Genomic DNA, 18,163 nt, shown 5'->3' on the forward strand with positions numbered 1-18,163 from the left:
CCAGTATTTATTACCCACTGGCTCCAATCCCTACTCCTTAATACTCCCCACTCAATCACTTTTCTTTTGGAAGGTATGAAGAAGCAAGATGTTTTCCAAGGAATGTGAGGTAAATGTATCTAACAGCCCATACTCCTAACTCTAACCAGTGCATCATGTATGGCTTGCTCTCTGCAGAAAGAATGCCTATCTATACCTGCATGTGTGAGTAGGCCCTGACTGCACGGTACAGAATACCAGATCTGCTTTCAGAAATAACTCAAATTACTTCAACAAAGTTGCAAAATGTAACATTCTCCCTTCTGGCTGCAGCTTGCTTCATGGTAACAAAATATGTTGCTTTCTATGCAGTTAGCATGTTTTCTAACCCCCTTGCTGCTTTGAGCTCGGTCCCTCCTGCTTAACCAGGTTTGGGGACTAAAGATCTTGTTGCACATTTCATATGGAGGCATTTGTAAATACAGATGAATGCCAACACAGACTGTTGTGTAACACTGTATATTTGATACTAAGCAGGAACGCATATAGAAATGTGAATTCCCAGCCGATTTCCTGCCTCGATTCTAAAGAAGTAGAGTTTGTGGTTTTAAAAGTGGACAATGAAGTTGTTGTTTCTGCAGTTCCATACTACATTACATAAATGACAGGTCATTAAAGGGTTATCTCCACGTCACGCATAGGCTATTGTCATATTGGCTCCATCGCCTTCCTTTATTTGCTTTTTCATTAGATATACCTCTAGCTCAGGCATGCTTATATTCACTTAAGGTGGCCATACACATTAAGGAGAAGTAGGTTGTCAATTGAACGAATCATTGAATTGACATTTATTTCTCAGATGCAGCCATACACATTTTAGTCCATATTGGTGTCACAGTTGTTCAAACTGGCCTGTTTAATGACAACAATGGACAAAAGATCTTTCTAGATGCTGACTGTATGTTACCGGTTGGCTACAATGATCATTCGCTGTTATATTTCACCCGATAAGCATTTTCATCAACTTTAGTCTGATGTGTATGGATACTTTGCTGTTGATTTTCCAACAACATCAGTAGGAAGTTTGTTCCAAGCATCATCTATAGAGATGAGCGAGCATACTCGCTAAGGGCAATTACTCGAGCAAGCATTGTCCTTAGTGAGTACCTGCCCGCTCGTAAGAAAAGATTCGGGGGGCGGGGAGCGGCGAGGAGGGGGGGGGGGGACGGAGGGGAGATCTCTCTCTCCCTCTCTCCCCACGCTCCCCCCTGCTCACTCCCTCAACTCACCGCTCACCCGCGCCGGCACCTGAATCTTTTCTTCCGAGCGGGCAGGTACTCGCTAAGGACAATGCTCGCTCGAGTAATTGCCCTTAGCGCGTATGCTCACTCATCTCTAATCATCTACAATTTTTTTTAGAAATATCATATTTTCTGATTGTGCCTCCTTTGTTCTTCTCTTCAGTTTCCTGGACCCAGTTTATACCTTTAGCATATTTACTGGTTCCGATCATGACCCCCTTTACCTCTGGTCTAAGCAAATTAAGTTCTTTAAAGGGGTGTTCTGGGACATTGAAAAAACTTATAAAGGGTTAAAATAAATATAAATTGAATACTCACCTATCCCAGGGCACCATGTCCAGCGTTGCAGCCCCAAGGCTCTCAATAAATCCTGCAAATCTCAATGTTTAAAGGGGTTTTCCAGTCAAAAATACTATTGATGACCTATCATCAGGATAGGTCATCAATAGTTGATCGGCTCGGGGTCCGCTGCTCGGGTCCCCGACCGATCAGCTGTGTGGGTGCATGCTGTCAGGACCGCAGTAACAGAGGTTATTTGCTACTTCCTCCCTTGTACGTAGCCTCCAGTATCCTGTGAGCAGTGCATGATGGGAGGACAGGAGTGGAAGTACTGCGCTGTATTGCTCATGTGCCGTTCAGAGTGCTAGAAGCTCCTGTCTATCTGCTTCAGCAGCTTTCTCTGGCACCGAGTGAGAGGGACCGCCGCTAAGTGCATTGAGTGTTGCTGCTAAGTAGTCCGCCCGTTATAAAATTAGAATGAGTGGACGACTTAGCATCACCACTCAATGCACTGAGCATCCGCTTCCAGCGCTGACACTGTGGGAAGGATGGGGGAGGTAAGTATAACACTTATATACCCAGACTTAGTGGGTCACCTACTTTTAGCACATATGCTTAGCTTATAGGGCTAAAAGTAGGTGACCGATTCCCTTTAACAGCCTGTTGCTGTGTTTACTGCAGAAGTGATGCATGTAAACACAGTGGCAGATCAGCGGCTCTACGGGATGAAGAAGAGGGTCTGGAGTCACAGATGAAAGGTACAGGTTGCCACTTCCTAGCTATACACCCTAGATCTCAGCATTTTCAAAATTTCCATTTTCTCTTTTAAAAAAACCATTTAATGGGATTAGTTAGTCTTTCTTTTCATTAATTAATGGTAGTGAGTTCTTTTGTATTTACGTATTTGGAGTCTAAATAATATTAATAGTGTCCTGTCGTTTATCGGAGTACGCCTTTAGCACTCTGCTTTTGTAACACGTTTCCAACTTAATCCAATTATTTTGGAGAGGATGGTGTCAGGCAAAAACAACAAGTATAAAAATGATATTAGCATGGCTTATGTACTCAAGAGTCTCCAAACGTTGGTTTATGAGAACATGTTGTACTTTCAAAATTACTGATGCTATTGGGTATAATCCTCATTGCACCAGTCTATAGCACCAAACTCATTATACCAAAGAACAATTAACTAACGAGTAATAAGCAAACAACTTGGCTTTCTCAGAAGAAGTATCATGTCTCGGAAGAAGTCGTCAAACTGGAGTTGGGCTGCATGGCAGTGTGTTTGAAGCTTGTCCTATCTGTGAAAAGCTTGTGAATATAATAAATGCTTCTTCTGGGAAAGCCAAGTTGTTCTATAATTACATTATCAGTGGCTAGCGTTTCCATTTTCTTTGGTATAGGTTTGTGGTTCGCCCCATGCAATTGGTGGTGTTTCCAGTAGCATCAGTCATTTTGAAATCTCAATATAGTAGTATGACTCAAAATTGGGATGTTTGTGAGTTTAAAGTCATCTATTTTTTCTTATGTTATGACTGGAGTCTCAATGTAACAGAGATTGGGTAATCTATTTTTATAATAGTGGACAATTTTAGAAATAGCACAATTTTAGAAGTTTTAGCATTCTTTAGAATAGAGTGTTAGAATCCTGCTTCCCAGACTGTAACTTTGCTTTATTATCATACAATACAAAACATGGCTGTTACATACATATGTGCAGGCAGAGATCCCAAGATCTGCTTCCCCGTGACACAAAGCATATAACAAAAACATTAGAAACTTTCTCATTAAAATACTTTATATTTCACTGTCCAAACGGCCTTGGTCAAGGTACCATTATTCCTGGAACCTCTCTTGGACCGGGCTCCCAATTAAAGATGTCCAATCGGCTCTCGAGAAAAAGTTTAGAAATACTTAAAGTGATGGGGCTTTTTAACTACGTAGATAAGTTGAGAAATGAGAAAAGCTGGCGCTGCAAGTGGAAACTGTACTAAGTGTAATAGTTGCCTAGATTATACATCTTCATTCCCTACAGCACAGCACAGCACAAGCCGAACTTCAAGTGAATAACGCAACCTTAAAAATATTTCTGTCTGCCCTCAAATCTGGCTTTGCTTTGCTTATGTTATGCCTGCTTCTTTCCCTTTTTCTTTTGTTTGCCTTTTCATTACCTTCAATAAATGATTACTGATGCAGACTGGATGAAGAATTGACAGAAACTGAAGCTGCAAAGTAAGAAATTGCCTACATGACAATGGGGTTATTTCACGTATGGTACTGCATGTGTTTGTGTTTTCTTTGGTGCTAGAATACAATGAAGGTCGTTTATAATATGCAAAAATGTGAATTATAACGCATACATATATGTAAAAATTTACAGAATTGCCGTCACGTATACACAGAATTTGTTTAGCTTTAGGAACCATATTTAACCCTTTCCAATCCACTGTCTGACGCCTTCAGACATTGTGATTGAAGGCTGTACAGCTCCGACGTCAGAAGATGTCCGACAGGGTATTCTTACTGAAAATTACTGGCCGCTCTGTTGTCGGGGGCCTCTCCAGCATGTCACATACCACAATACTGGCTCTAGCCAGCAGATGGCACCATTGTATAATTCCAGAAAGAGAAACCCCCCCCCAGGAAACCCTGAATCCAAAATTGGATTGCAAAGGGCTAAAGAGCATTTATCATTGTTAAACATATTCTCATTGTAGTAGAAGTTAAAAAAGGGCCTTCGTGTCACATACTGTAGGGCAGTTTTACAGATGTGAACAAGTTTAAGGCTGCTTTCATATCTGCGGGGGGAATTCCGTTTTCCTGCTACTTTCGGGAAGCAGGTAAGGGTAATCTCCTGGGCAAACGGGGCCATCTTAAGGCTGAATCGAACAGCGCTGAACGGACCCCAATGACTATAATGGGATCCGTTGGGTTTTTGCTCAGCTGCCCAGCGTTTTACTGGAAGAAAGAGTGAGGCATGCAGTGCCTTTTCTTCCAATATTTTCTGCCGGATTGGCGACGGAACCTCGGAACGGACGTTCCAGTGCAGATGTAATTGCAGCCTAATGAATGGACCTGTTTCTGAGGATGAAGCTTGTAGACCTGCTCATTGACCTATCACTTTTACTGTGCTGCTCTGACGGGTCAGTCAATGGTCATCTTGTAGAGGATAGATGGCAGCAACAGTCTACATGTATAGATGGGTGTCAAAAAGATAAAAGAAGTCTGTTAACCTCAACCAGGGGCGCAACTATAGGGGATGCAGGGGATGTGGTTGCACCCGGGCCCAGGAGCCTTAGGGGGCGCATAAGGCCTCTCTTCTTCATATAAGCAACCCAGTACTATAAGTATAGCATTATAGTTGGGGGCCCTGTTACGAGTTTTGTATCAGGGCCCAGGAGCTTCAAGTTACGCCTCTGACCTCAACCATCACTGATTTCCAGAATGCAGGTCTGGCCTCATAGGTTCTACAGTCCTAATGAACATCACTGCCTGTTGGCGCAGCTTTCATTTTTTTCAAGAGCACTATGAGAAATTAAAACTGCTGTGTTTGGCTGCTTTGTGTAGCAACACCATACAAAAACAGATAGTTTATTGATTGTATCATTCAAAAAGGATTGGTCCAAAAACAACAAGTTGAGGACAGATGCTCTTCAAATATAGTCTGCACTGCTTTAAACAAAATCACTCTTAACCCTTTCCAATCCAATTTGTATTCTGTTTTCCTAGGGGGCTTACTCTTTTTTTGCTGTTATACAACAGCGCTATACGCTGGCTAAAGCCAGTACTGCATGAGGTGACACGTTGGATAGGCTCCGACAGCAGAGAGGCTGGTAATATACAGTAAGAGAACCCCGACGGACGTCTTCCAACATCAAAGCTGTACAGCCTTAAATCATAATGTCTTCAGAGGTCAGACAGTGGATTAGAAAGGGTTAATTAAATTCTCAAGCCAGATGTGTTTTTATTGGTATCACCAGCATATCCTTGAAGGTATAGCTTTTCATAAATATTTGTGAAGATCTTCATAAGGTCTTTTTCACACACACTTTTTTCAGCATTTTGTTGCTAATTTGATGCATTTTTCATTCTGTTTTGGTGGCATTTTATTTAAATTCCTTTTTGTAGGTCCTACAGAAATGTACGCCACTCCTATAGCATGCAACATTTTTAAAAAATGCCACAGACCCCAAGCAATGCAAAAAAAACTACTAAAACGCCACAAAAACACATAGTAGTGCGTTTCATATTATGCTATAGACTTTAATAAAACATTTGTCTGTTGTGATTTTGTTAAAGAAAAATGCATGAAAAACACTATGAAAAACTTTGCATTTTTCTAAAAACATTGTATGTGGATCCATCATAAAGCACATTTTTGTGGACTTGTACATGACCTTCTGTGTGTAAAGCTACATCATCGGATCTATCGCTGAGTAAATAACTGCTACCGGTGTAACTGTGCAATATTACGGTTCATTGTTTGAGTTTGTCACCTGTTTTAGATGGATTTCTATATATTCTTAACTATTTATCACAAGCCATGTTACATTTTCACAGCGTTCATATCTGATATGATATGGGAGTCAGAGTCTAACGTCCATTGGTTGCTGATAATATCCCTCCCACCTTCTGATTGGCTGAGATAGGGAGGAGTCTCTGATTGGCTGACTGAGTTTAACGATTTAATGTTCTGGTAGACCCCACGCTATTGTGTAAATGTCTTAGTAGAGCTCATGCTATAGTGGCGCCACCTATTGATGACAACAAAGTTCTCCATTCTGAAATGAAGCAATACAGTGTGAGCCATGGATGGGAATTAAAGAGAGTTTCGGAGTAAAACAATAACTTTATTGAACATTACACTAACATTGGTCTGGAAATATTTTATGCTGTCCAGGAACGTTCCATGTTCCTGGAGGCCACCTATCTGTAGTAATCAGATGTTATTACAGGGACCCCCTCTAACATAGAGCAGAATGGTCTCTAAGATCAGACTTGAGGGAACCAAACACTTAGGCTGGATTCACACGAGCATATATGTATTTACGCTGCATTGTGTTTTTGTATGCACAACAGCTTTTTTTACTATACTTTTTTTGCGCATGCAAGTCGTACGCAATTGAGTGAACAAAAAAAACGCGCACCGACACTCTAAGGGCTCTTTCACATGAGCCTATATCGGCCAACGTTTTTACGGCTGGCTGATATATGCTACCATCTGGGGCATAAGAGCATAATGTTTGTGTGCCCGTTCACACAGCATGAGCTTATACACTGAGGCTGCCATGCCGTTGAGCCTTCCCTTTCCCACCCCCTCGCCAGCTCACCTATTCTCTCCTCCCTTCTGGCTTACTGCAATCAGAGGGGGTGGGATGGGGCGGAGCTAAGCGCTGCCAGTCCCACCTCCTCCCATTGTTGGCTGCAGACAAGGAGCAGGAAGGGTGCGGAAGCGTAGCTCCACCCCGTACCTCCCCTTGTCCGCAGCCAGCAATGGGAGGAGGCGGAACGGGGCGACACTTAGCTCTGCCCCCCCTCCCATTGGAATTAGCCAGAGGGAAGGAAAGAAGAGGGAGGGAGTTTAGCAGTCACGCTGCTAAACTCCCTCCGACCTCCCTTCTCCGTCCGCTGTCATTGGCTCCCATAGGAGCCCATGCAGTGGCCGATGTATTCTGGCCCAAAAGATAATTCTAGGACTATCTTTTGGGCCCGACGTAAAAACGCCCGGTGCTAGATTGGCTGCCCGGGTGCTTTTACGTCGCAGGAATACGGCCATGTGATCTGATGTTTGGAATCCAATGTATGAGATCACAGCGTATATCAGCCGACCATGAAAACAGCGGTCCGATGTACGCTCGTGGGAAAGAGCCCTAAGCCATTAAAATGGCCAATTAGTTTAATGAGTTCAAGATGTATTCTCTCCTTGATCAAATGATCAGGCTGCATATTTTGTTTCTGCAACAGAATTGCGCACACCAAATACGTGCATGTGAACAAACCCATTGAAATCAATGGTTCTCTTTTCTGCGTATTGCACATGCAAATACCCCCGTGTGAATCCGGCCTTATTTTACACACCTGCGCATTCGAGTTATAGTAACTCATCAAGCATAACTAGCATGCAGCTGATTTGTTTCTATACAATATACAGCATATCGTAATTATAAACATATTAAACGCCCGATTCAATATAAATACATCTAAAATTGTGTGACTACCTCTTTTAGGTATTTTGAGTACTGCGCTGCTAATTAGAAATATTTTATTTTTCCTCCAAAAAGCTTATGTATTTAGAAATATATTCTGAAGAAAAAGGTAAAATAACTTATTTTACAACTGCATGAGAAACTCCTTGGCTTTCCTAACAGTTCTCAATGCCAGTAACTAACCTCCTAACCAGCATTGGCAATTCACTTGGCATATAAAAGCGAAGCCACTAACACATTGTACAGTAACACTCCCTGTCTAGTGGATGACTAGTGCCTTCTCCACCCTGCTCTTGCCTGTTCCAAGTCATTTAATTGTCAGTGATCCATACAGTGTATTCAGACACTATACACAGGCTCTGTAATGTGCGCTCTTTTTCCAGAATTATGTCATATGTGTGTTAAAAAGGAAACAAAAAATCCTCCCCGCTGCCAGTAACAATAGCTTCATTGTTCTGTGCAGTGATTTCATTAAAGCATAAGATATAATATACATTGCGCTTTGCTCTCACCCCATTTATTATGCCTCCAGGGTCACTGCATCTTATACCATTCCTCTTCTGATTAGGGCACTGAGTAGTTTGCTGGAACACTTTCTCTTGCTATGGAAGTTTTGACCGAACTTAATGATAGCTTCTTATGTCTTGGAGACATGAACAGCAAGAAAAAAAACACTTCTCATGGTGATGCAATGAAATAAACCTACCAATTGTTCTCAACCTAAACGTTAATATAGACAGAAATGAAGGAAAGGGTTAAAATGTAAATACTTTGATTCCCACAGTGATGATCATATATTGAGGGGAGCACATGCTTCAGCATTAACATGCTATGGATCCAGAACATGTCTAATCCCCAATGTATATGTATAGCAATAGCTTTAACCATTTGCAATCCAATTTTGGATTTAAGGTTTCCTAGGGAGCTTTCTCTTTCTGCCATTATACAATGGTGCCATCTGCTGGCTTGATCCAGTACTGCGGTATGGAACATGCTGGAGAGGCCCCCGACGACAGAGTGGCCAGTAATATACAGTAAGAATACCCTGCCGGATGTCTTCTGACATCGGAGCTGTACAGCGTTCAATCAGAATGTCTTCAGACGTCAGACTGGGCTTTTAAACGATAATATGGTCTAAAAGTTACCGTACTTGTACACGGTGCAACTACTGGGCACTTCACCACTCGACCGCTGTCCCAATGATAATTGCTGCCGTTCTCTTACACAGGAGTGATAATCAGTCACTGAATGGAGGCGAAGGGTCAAGGAGATCTCCGGCAGTCCGCCACCATTCAGAATAAACAGGCAGTCATGCATTGATGAACGGCTGCCTGTTTACATGGGCCGATAGTCGCATGGTTTTTAGGTGAGCTAAAAAGCAAGTAGATCCTACAAGTGAGTGATTCTCACTCGCTTGCCCCATCGGGTCCCGTGTTTACCCTGGATAACAGTTGCCAATAATCACTCTTTTACGAAATCAATTGGGTGACTATCAGCCCCTATAAAAGTACCCATAAGCTGGCTTCACATGGTTGTATTGACATGCGGATTTGCGCCCTCAATACACAATAAAACCATTAATTTCAATAGGTTTGTTCACATTTCCATATTTTGCGTGCGCATTTTGGTACCGCAAAAAGAAAAAATAGAACATGCTATTTTTCTGGATGTTTTCACACCAAATGTCCCCATAGAAGTGGATGGGGTGTGTGCAATATGCTGCATTATTCTGCTGGAAGAACACATCTGGAACTCATTAAATCTAATTAGCCATTTTACTCGGTGCGCCTTTGTTTGCCACATGCAAACAGTACAGTAAAATACTCCGATGAGCGCGCAGAAAAGCATAGTTCACTACGCAAACATGCTTACCACGTGCAAACACACTTACGCTCATGTGATGCCAGCATTAAGTGACACTTACACCAGACGATTAGCACTCAAAATGCGTTCAAACTAACGAATTAGAGCGATAATCATCTGGTGTAAATGCAAAAAAAATCGTTTACTATTCGATATCGCTGACTTTCAGTCCACATATAAAACATGGCTGGATCGCGGGCTTCTCATTCTGTGTAAACGCTCCACGCTCAGCGCTTCACAAACAAGGTGAAGTGTTAAATGAGAAGCCAGCGATCCAACGGTGAACTCTGCCTGTGTAAATGCTCTGCACGAGCGCTAACGACCTTAGCGGTGACGTCCGCACTCGTACAGTCGGTCTCACCCCAGCTAAATGGAATATTAGTGTAAACTAAGGTGGACAGTCTTGAAATGTGCCAGATTCATCGCAGCGACTGCTAAATCACATCTCCATGGAAAGGCTGCATTCCCACGAATGTATATCGGCTCGGTTTTCATGCCGAGCCGATATACGTCGTCCTCGTGTGCAGGGGGGGGGGGGAATAGCCAGGAGCAGGAACTGAGCTCCCGCCCCCTCTCTGCCTCCTCTCCGCCCCTCTGCACTATTTGCAATGGGGAGAGGTGGGGCGGGGCGGCGCAAATTCTTGCCCCTTAGCCACGCCCCCGTCCCACCTCCTCTCATTGCAAATAGTGCAGAGGGGCGGAGAGGAGGCAAAGAGGGGGCGGGAGCTCAGAGCAATGCTCATGGCTCTTCCATCCTCCCCCCTCTGCAAAGAGAGACAACGTATATCGGCTCGGCGTGAAAACCGAGCCGATATACGTTCGTGTGAATGCACCCTTAATCTGTAGAATTTTAGGGCTTTATACCACCTATTAGTTGGCTTAGTTTATGCCAAAAGTTTGATGCAATTTGGCACAACCTCTGGTAAAATTCAGTCAACGCCCATTTTTAATGAAGCCACACCCCTTTTTCTAACAAGTCAAAAAAATGTCTGAAAATGTCTAAAAAGTAAAAACACGTAGTAAATGTGGTGTGACGACAGTTTTATAGCACAAAATGTTGATGATAGGTCAGCAATAGTATATTCACTGGAAAACACTTTTAATATTATTCTTCAGGGCAGTACAATTATGGCAATGCCAAATTTATAACTTAATTTTAAATTTTATTACTTTTGCACTTTTTTATAGAAAAATGTTGGTTTCTTTTTGCATTGCCATATTCAGAGAGATAGAACTTTTTTATTTGTTCATCTCCGAATCTTGTTTTTTGCAGGATGAGTTGATATTTTCATAGGTTTTATTCCCGGGTGCAGAAGACCTTTTGATCTCTTTTTATTCTGCTTTTGAAGAGACGGGATGATCAAAATCATCATTTCTTGCACAGTTATACTTTGTTTTAGTTTTCTTATGGTGTGCACCATGCAGGACTGATATATGATGGACTTATAGTATGAGTCATTAAAAATGTGGGAAAACCGATATTTTGTGTTTTTTTTTCTTTTCTCCATATTTTTTATTTTTACATGAAAACATTACTTTTTTTACCACAATTATTCGGTCCACAGAGGGACTTGAAGATCTGATCGTTTGTTTGCTTAGAATCCAATGCATCAGATCGGAGCGTTTATTGGCCGGCCGTGAAAACAGCGGGCTGGTATACGCTCGTGGGAAAGAGCCCTTAAAGGTGGATATCAGAGTGACCTCTGATTTTCACCCTTTTAGGCTGGATTCACACGAACGTATATATCGGCTCATATGTAGTTCATTTAACGTAATACAGATAAAAGCATCTGAAAAAATATACGAAAACATACAATATATCATCAAAAGATACATAGTAGACAAAATCCAAAGCTGTTATAAATTCCACATGATCTACAAACAGCATATCAACAAGACATGGACATGCTGTATAAGATATAAATCACTAGATATGGAAGGATAATAGTCAGGGCCCATGATATTGTTTTACTGACACCCAAAGTAGACTTCAGCCAGGGTCACATGGGAGTAAGCATATTTACTTGCGCATTTTCGCCGTATATTTGTGCAATGGATGTGGCGTATTTTACTGTACTTTTTGCGTGTGCAAATCGTGTGTTTTTGCATGCGCAGAAAAAAAAACCACACAACCATGCTCCTATTCATTGAAATGGCCAATTAGTGGAATTAGTTCAATATGTGCTCTATTCCTATACAGATTTGCAGGAAAATAGAGCATGTAGTGTAGTTTTTTTTTATAAAGCCTTAGGCTGGATTCAGACGAACGTATATCGGCTGGGTTTTTCACGCCCAGCCGATATACGTCGTCTCTCTCTGCAGGGGAAGGAAGCTGGAAGAGCCAGGAGCAGTGCTCTGAGTTCCTGCCCCCTCTGCCTCCTCTCCGCCCCTCTGCACTATTTGCAATGGGGAGAGGCGGGATGGGGCAGGGCTAATCTGTGACATTTAGCCCTGCCCCCACCCCGCCTCCTTTCATTGCAAATAGTGCAGAGGGGCAGAGAGGGGGTGGAGAGGAGACAGAGAGGGGGCGGGAGCTCAGTTCCTGCTCCTTGCTCTTCCATCTTTCCCCCCTGCAGATAAGGACAATGTTTATCAGCTCGGCGAGAAAACCAAGCCGATATACGTTCGTGTGAATGCAGCCTTAGGCTTTATTCCCGCGGGTACATATACGGCACGCTTTCACGCCTGGGCGTACATACACTACCCATGTGAAACATTGGTTCACAATGCATTCATTCACATGGGTGATTATACGGTGCGTAAATACACCGGCAGCGTAAAAAAAAAGAACATTTACGCAGCCGGCGCATATACGCTCAGCCAAAACATGGTTCTGTAACTATGTTTTGGCCAATATACGCCAGCGGGTCCCATAGACTCCTATGGGAGCAGGGAAAGAGAAGGGAGGGGAGGCATTTTTGCAGCATCCAATGTTGTGAAAAGCTTACAGGTGCCTCTATATAGGCACTGGAAGGCATCCCGAGGATTCTGGCAGAGCGAAGGTTTTCCGGGGTGCAGCGTATTTTTTCGCTAAAAATGAGGCTCGCGGTCGTGTGCATGGACGAGAAAACGCTGGCCGTGATCGCAGAAAAACGCCCATTTAGGTGCTTATACGGAGCAAGCGTGAAAACGTTAAAACACCAACGCAGTATATCTGCTCGTGGTAAAGAGCCCTTTAGTATATGATCTTTATTATTTGTTAACCAGCCAGGCCTCTTTTTATCAGTTACACAATGACTGTGCATGTCCAGAGGTAGCAAAATGTAACCCAAAACTGATGACTTGCTGCAAAAAGTTATCTAAACACAAAAGCCATTGACAAAGCCAAAAGCTGTGGCAAGAAAAAGTTCAGTGCCACAGTTTATTTACTATGTAAAGTGTCAAATTAAACTTGCTACAGCTGTATATGATTATATAGTAACACCAGTCAATTAAAGGTAATTATTGCACGCAGAATGAATTATGTTTCCTGGAAGGTTAGCTACAAGTTAGATCATAATAAATCATAAGTTCACTCTTAATACTTATGAATGCATAACCACTAGAGATGAGCAAACGTACTCGGTAAGGGCGATTTCGCAATCGAGCACCGCGATTTTTGAGTACTTCACTACTCGGGTGAAAAGTACTCGGGGGCGCTGTGGGTGAGCGGGGGGTTGTAGCGAGGAGTGGGAGGGAGAGAGAGAGAGAGAGAGGGCTCCCCCCTGTTCCCCGCTGCTACCCCCACTCCCCTCTGCAACCCCCCGCCCCACAGCGCCCCCGAGTACTTTTCACCCGAGTAGTGAAGTACTCGAAAATCGCGGTGCTCGATTGCGAAATCGCCCTTACCGAGTACGTTCGCTCATCTCAAATAACCACCATAACAACAGCTAATTATTGCTACATATGTTCAAGGAACCTGTATGTGAAAAAGTTACTGCCTTAGGACTCTTTCACACAGCTGTTGACGTTTTCACATGCGCCTGCTGTGTTCAGATGGCACTGGTCCCAATGCATATACACCGAGGCGGCAATGCCGTTGCCTCCTCTTCCCTCCCCCTCGCCAGTTTACCTCCTCTCTCCTTCCCTCTGGCTGTTTGCAATGGAAGTGGGTGGGATGGCGGCGGAGCTAAGCACCTGCCCCTTGCCCGCAGCCGGCAATGGGTGGGGTTGAGCTTAGCTGTCCTGTCCTATTGCAAACAGCCGAAGGGGAGGAGAGAGTAGGAGAGAAGGGGGAGGGAGTTTAGCAGTCATGCTGCTAAACTCCCTCCCACCTCTCTTCTCCGGGCCATTGTCATTGGCTCCCATAAGAGCCTATAGAGAGGCCGACATATTTCAGGCACAAATATAGTTCCAGGGCTTTCTTTGCTGGCCCGCGCTATATTTGCCGACAGGGCACTTTTACAACGCAGAAATACGTCTGGGTGATCGGTTGCATTGGAATCCAATGCATCAGGTCGCAGCGTATATTGACCGTCCGTGAAAATGGCGGCCAATATACTCTCGTGTGAGTAATCCCTCAGGAACACAGTTCTTCAGAACCTGTATGTGAAAAAGTAACTGCCCCAATAAATTTAATCACTCATTAAAAAGCTCTCCAATAATTTCAGTCAGTCACATTCCGTTTCAGTCTGAACTTTGCTGTATATTTAATGTCCTGCGATAGTCACTCATTATCTACAGGCATATTAAATCATAATTAGGAAATGAGATGAGAAAACAAACTTATTGAAATATGCCAGCCTAGAAAGAGGTACAGAACAGATCCATTCAGAAGGTTTTGGGATTCCACCAAACAGTCAGAGTCATTACATCCCAATGGAGATAATTGAAAGAGCGATAAATCTTTCCATGAATGACTGGCCTGCCAAAATGCCTATGTCTAAGAAAAACATTCAGGGAGTCAAAATATCCCAAATCGGCTTCCAAACCTATCTAGTCTCAACTAAAATAAGAGCTCATTATTTCATATTCATACAGGAGCTGAATAATAACATGATTTATGGGAAGGTCGTTACACAGAAACCATTGCTAGCAAAAAGTATCTCTAACATAAAAAAAATGGCTGATCGCCAAGCTTTCTATGGAAATGAGTCTTCTGACTACTTGGATTTCATTATATGTAAAGTAAGTATAGAATTTTACACTAATTAGTTTGCTTTTGATACTTAATGATACTATTAAGAGTATCATAGAAATGATTGAAAAGAGACGTAACATTCTTGAACAATGACATGTTCAAGACTAACATTCAATTAAAGGAAACATTTGGTCGCAATTATTGCTGGTACATTAATATTAAAATGACTCTCCAACCTCCCCTTTATGTCTTGGTGACCTTGTGATATACTTGTATTATAGCACAACAGCCAATCAAAAGAGGCAGAGCTGCAGGGGGTGGAGAGAGCAGCAGCCTGAAGCTATGATGCAACAGGGGGTGTGTCTAAGACTACCTCAGACTCCCTGTTGTCAATGTAACTAAGCTGTAGTCACAAATGCCAACTCTGACGTAATGGAGCAGTGCTAAAAAGCAACCTAACAGCAATTCTTTATGAAAGGGGTTGGAATCTGATGTGCACAGTCAACATGTCCAACCACCAATCACTAAATCCTTGAATTGTGTAGAGTTATGGTTCGCAAGTTCTATTATGTTATGTATTGCACAGGTACAACATTGCAGTGCTGAGGTTGTCTTTGCTGCTCTCATATGCACTTTATTCAGAGAATGTCAGCCGGAGAATGTATATTTCTATATACACTACTGACAATGATAATTATGTGCCATACCATTAAGGTGTTGAGTGATTATCCTGGCTGGGTATTTGGTCACACTTATGGACACAGAAAGATTGATGTAACTAGGGGCGTGTTATATGAGGAGTTTGCTTAGAGGATCTTGCATGTAGAGTAAAAGGGGAGAGTAGCCCTCACTATTAAAGGGGTTGTCCCGCGAAACAAAGTGGGGGTAAGCACTTCTGTATGGCCATATTAATGCACTTTGTAATATACATCGTGCATTAATTATGAGCCATACAGAAGTTATTCACTTACCTGTTCCGTTGCTGGCGTCCCCGTCTCCATGGTGCCGTCTAATCTTCAGCGTCTAATCGCCCGATTAGACGCGCTTGCGCAGTCCGGTCTTCTCCTTTGCTGAATGGGGCCGCTCGTGCCGGAGAGCGGCTCCTTGTAGCTCCGCCCTGTCACGTGTGCTGATTCCAGCCAATCAGGAGGCTGGAATCGGCAATGGACCGCACAGAAGCCCTGCGGTCCACCAAGGGTGAAGATCCCGGCGGCCATCTTCACAAGGTAAGTATGAAGACGCCGGACCGCGGGGATTCGGGTAAGTACTATCTGTTTTTTTTTTTTGATCCCTGCATCGGGTTTGTCTCGCGCCGAACGGGGGGGGGGGGGCTATTGAAAAAAAACAAAACCGTTTCGGCGCGGGACAACCCCTTTAAGCACACAACCCAGAAACAAGTAGGGCACATACAAGTGATCCACTACTCTAGTTAGGCCACCGTGAGCTACTGAGACTATGGGAGAATTAGGCAAGCTGCGAAAGATAAGGATCAGGTATCTGACTTTAAACCGAGTGACCCCAATGTTCTCAGGAGCAAAGCCACTGCCAGAAGTGTCTGACAGCAGTCTTCTCTCCTCGGTATCTGGGCCAAATGTGCATGAATATGGCGAGGGATTGGGAAAGAAAGTTGGCTAGTTCACTTAGGCCATGGGCGGATCTGATTTGTGGATCCACAAATCAAGCCGCCCATAGGGAAGCATGGGTCGTCTGCACATGAATTAAAGCATGCAGATTTGTTTTGCGTACCTTTTGGTCTGGAAAACAAATCACAGCATGCTCCATTTCAGTGGGAATCCTGCACGGATGGCTTCCATTGAAGTCGATGGAAGCAGTCCGATCTGCGGCCCATCCGCAGTTGAATTGCGGACGGGCCGTGGATTCCTTCGGAAAGCAGGAGTTCATCAAAAAATGTACTGCGCATGCAGCGCATCCGCAGACCAGAAAATAGAAGGCCCAGACAGTTCCACAGAAGACCCGGACACGTAGCGCTGTGTCCTCGGCCGCAGGCAGGGTTATATTCCGCTGCGTGCTCCAGCATGCGGAATCCGCTCCACCCGTAAATATTGGGCCTTAGTTGACTAGTTCAACTGACATCTATCTGATGTGTATGGGTAGCTTTAGCAAATATTCGTTCTGGCAAACCCTGCTGTGTCTGTGTCATCGCCTCTGCCATGTTCGAATGGGGTCCAGGTCACGCACTCAGGCTTTAACCCTTTCCAATCCACTGTCTGACATCTAAAGACATTCTGATTAAAGGCTGTACAGCTTCCGATGTTGGGTATTCTTACTGTATATTACTGGCAGCTCTGTTGTTGGGGGCCTCTCCAGCATGTCCAATACCACAGTACTGGCTCTAGCCAGCAGATGGTGCCATTGTAGAATGTCAGAAAGAGAAAACCCCCTAGGAAACCCTGAATCCAAAATTGGATTGCAAAGGGTTGAACCCATAAGGACTGCCCCCCCCCCCCCCCCCTTACAAGTGAGTTAATGGCACCTATAGGTATTTTCTTAAGGTGTAAAGCAATTTTTGAGATTGTGACTGAACATGTATTTTATCTGAGCAGTTCATTTTGGGTGATACTGATGCTAAACAGTCTTAATTGGTTCCTTAAATAAATGTAGCATTTATTTAAAAGATTTCTGATGTGTTTTTGCACGGGTTCTTTTGTCTTATTTGTCATGGTTTAAAGGTCACAGTCCTTCTAATGAGGGACTTTTTTACAATTCTGTATATATTAAGCATATTAAACCATTATCATCTCATAAGACTAACGGAACTTAAGCTCATCAAACCACATATCATATCCAGTATATGTGAGTCACAACCACATCTATAAACAAGTGTATCTCATCACTGTACAGTTTCCTACTCGTTCTACATGCTTGTCCTGACACAATGTATCATAGTGATTGACATGTACTATATCATTCCCCACTTTGGTTTTAAGAAGCACTACCTTGGTTTGCCTGCTTCTTCTTGCATACTATTGTGACTGTGTAAAGCAAACTTAATGTTTAGTTTTCATGTTCACATTAAAGAGTGCATGAGCAATCATTCCCTAAATATTACTGTAAGTGAATCATATGCCTTGCCAATTTTTTTTTACCGCAACCAGAGCTGGATGTTTGCACATGGAGCCGGAAATGTCTTCTCTGGATCAGGAGTAAGAGTCTTCTTAGATATGGTCATATGTCTTGCCATGCAGAGAAACATTCTACTACAGACACCTACACAATCCCCTATTACATAACAGACCCCCGCTTTGCAGAACGCTACAACATAAAAGATAAGGCATAAACAATAACATGAAGGTATTTCAGTATTTGTGAAAGGGTGTAAAGCATGCCCTACAGCCCATGGGCTATTTGCTGTGCCCCTTCCTAATTAGGAGCAGGTGGGAATTTTGGAAGTCGAACTTGCTAAACGTGTAGTGCAGAGTGCTAAGGCAGCAGAAATGCAGTCCTAAGCTCCCACT

The 18,163-nt window shown here is 43.2% G+C and overlaps 1 protein-coding gene across 3 annotated transcripts in view; it reads left to right on the forward strand.

Annotated features, from left to right (window-relative positions):
• The window catches only part of PRUNE2 (prune homolog 2 with BCH domain), a 129,586-nt gene that overhangs the window by 107,358 nt on the left and 4,065 nt on the right, over positions 1-18,163 (forward strand). For 2 of the 3 annotated variants that reach the window (XM_066604147.1, XM_066604149.1), the window contains 2 exons: positions 3,756-3,791; positions 17,804-17,851. In XM_066604147.1, coding sequence (XP_066460244.1) covers positions 3,756-3,791; positions 17,804-17,851 — 84 coding nt within the window. The remainder of the gene's footprint in view (positions 1-3,755; positions 3,792-17,803; positions 17,852-18,163) is intronic. The other variant, XM_066604148.1, reaches the window with a different exon arrangement.

The sequence above is a fragment of the Eleutherodactylus coqui genome, chromosome 5, assembly GCF_035609145.1.
Source record: "Eleutherodactylus coqui strain aEleCoq1 chromosome 5, aEleCoq1.hap1, whole genome shotgun sequence".
Taxonomy (NCBI): Eukaryota; Metazoa; Chordata; class Amphibia; order Anura; family Eleutherodactylidae; genus Eleutherodactylus; species Eleutherodactylus coqui.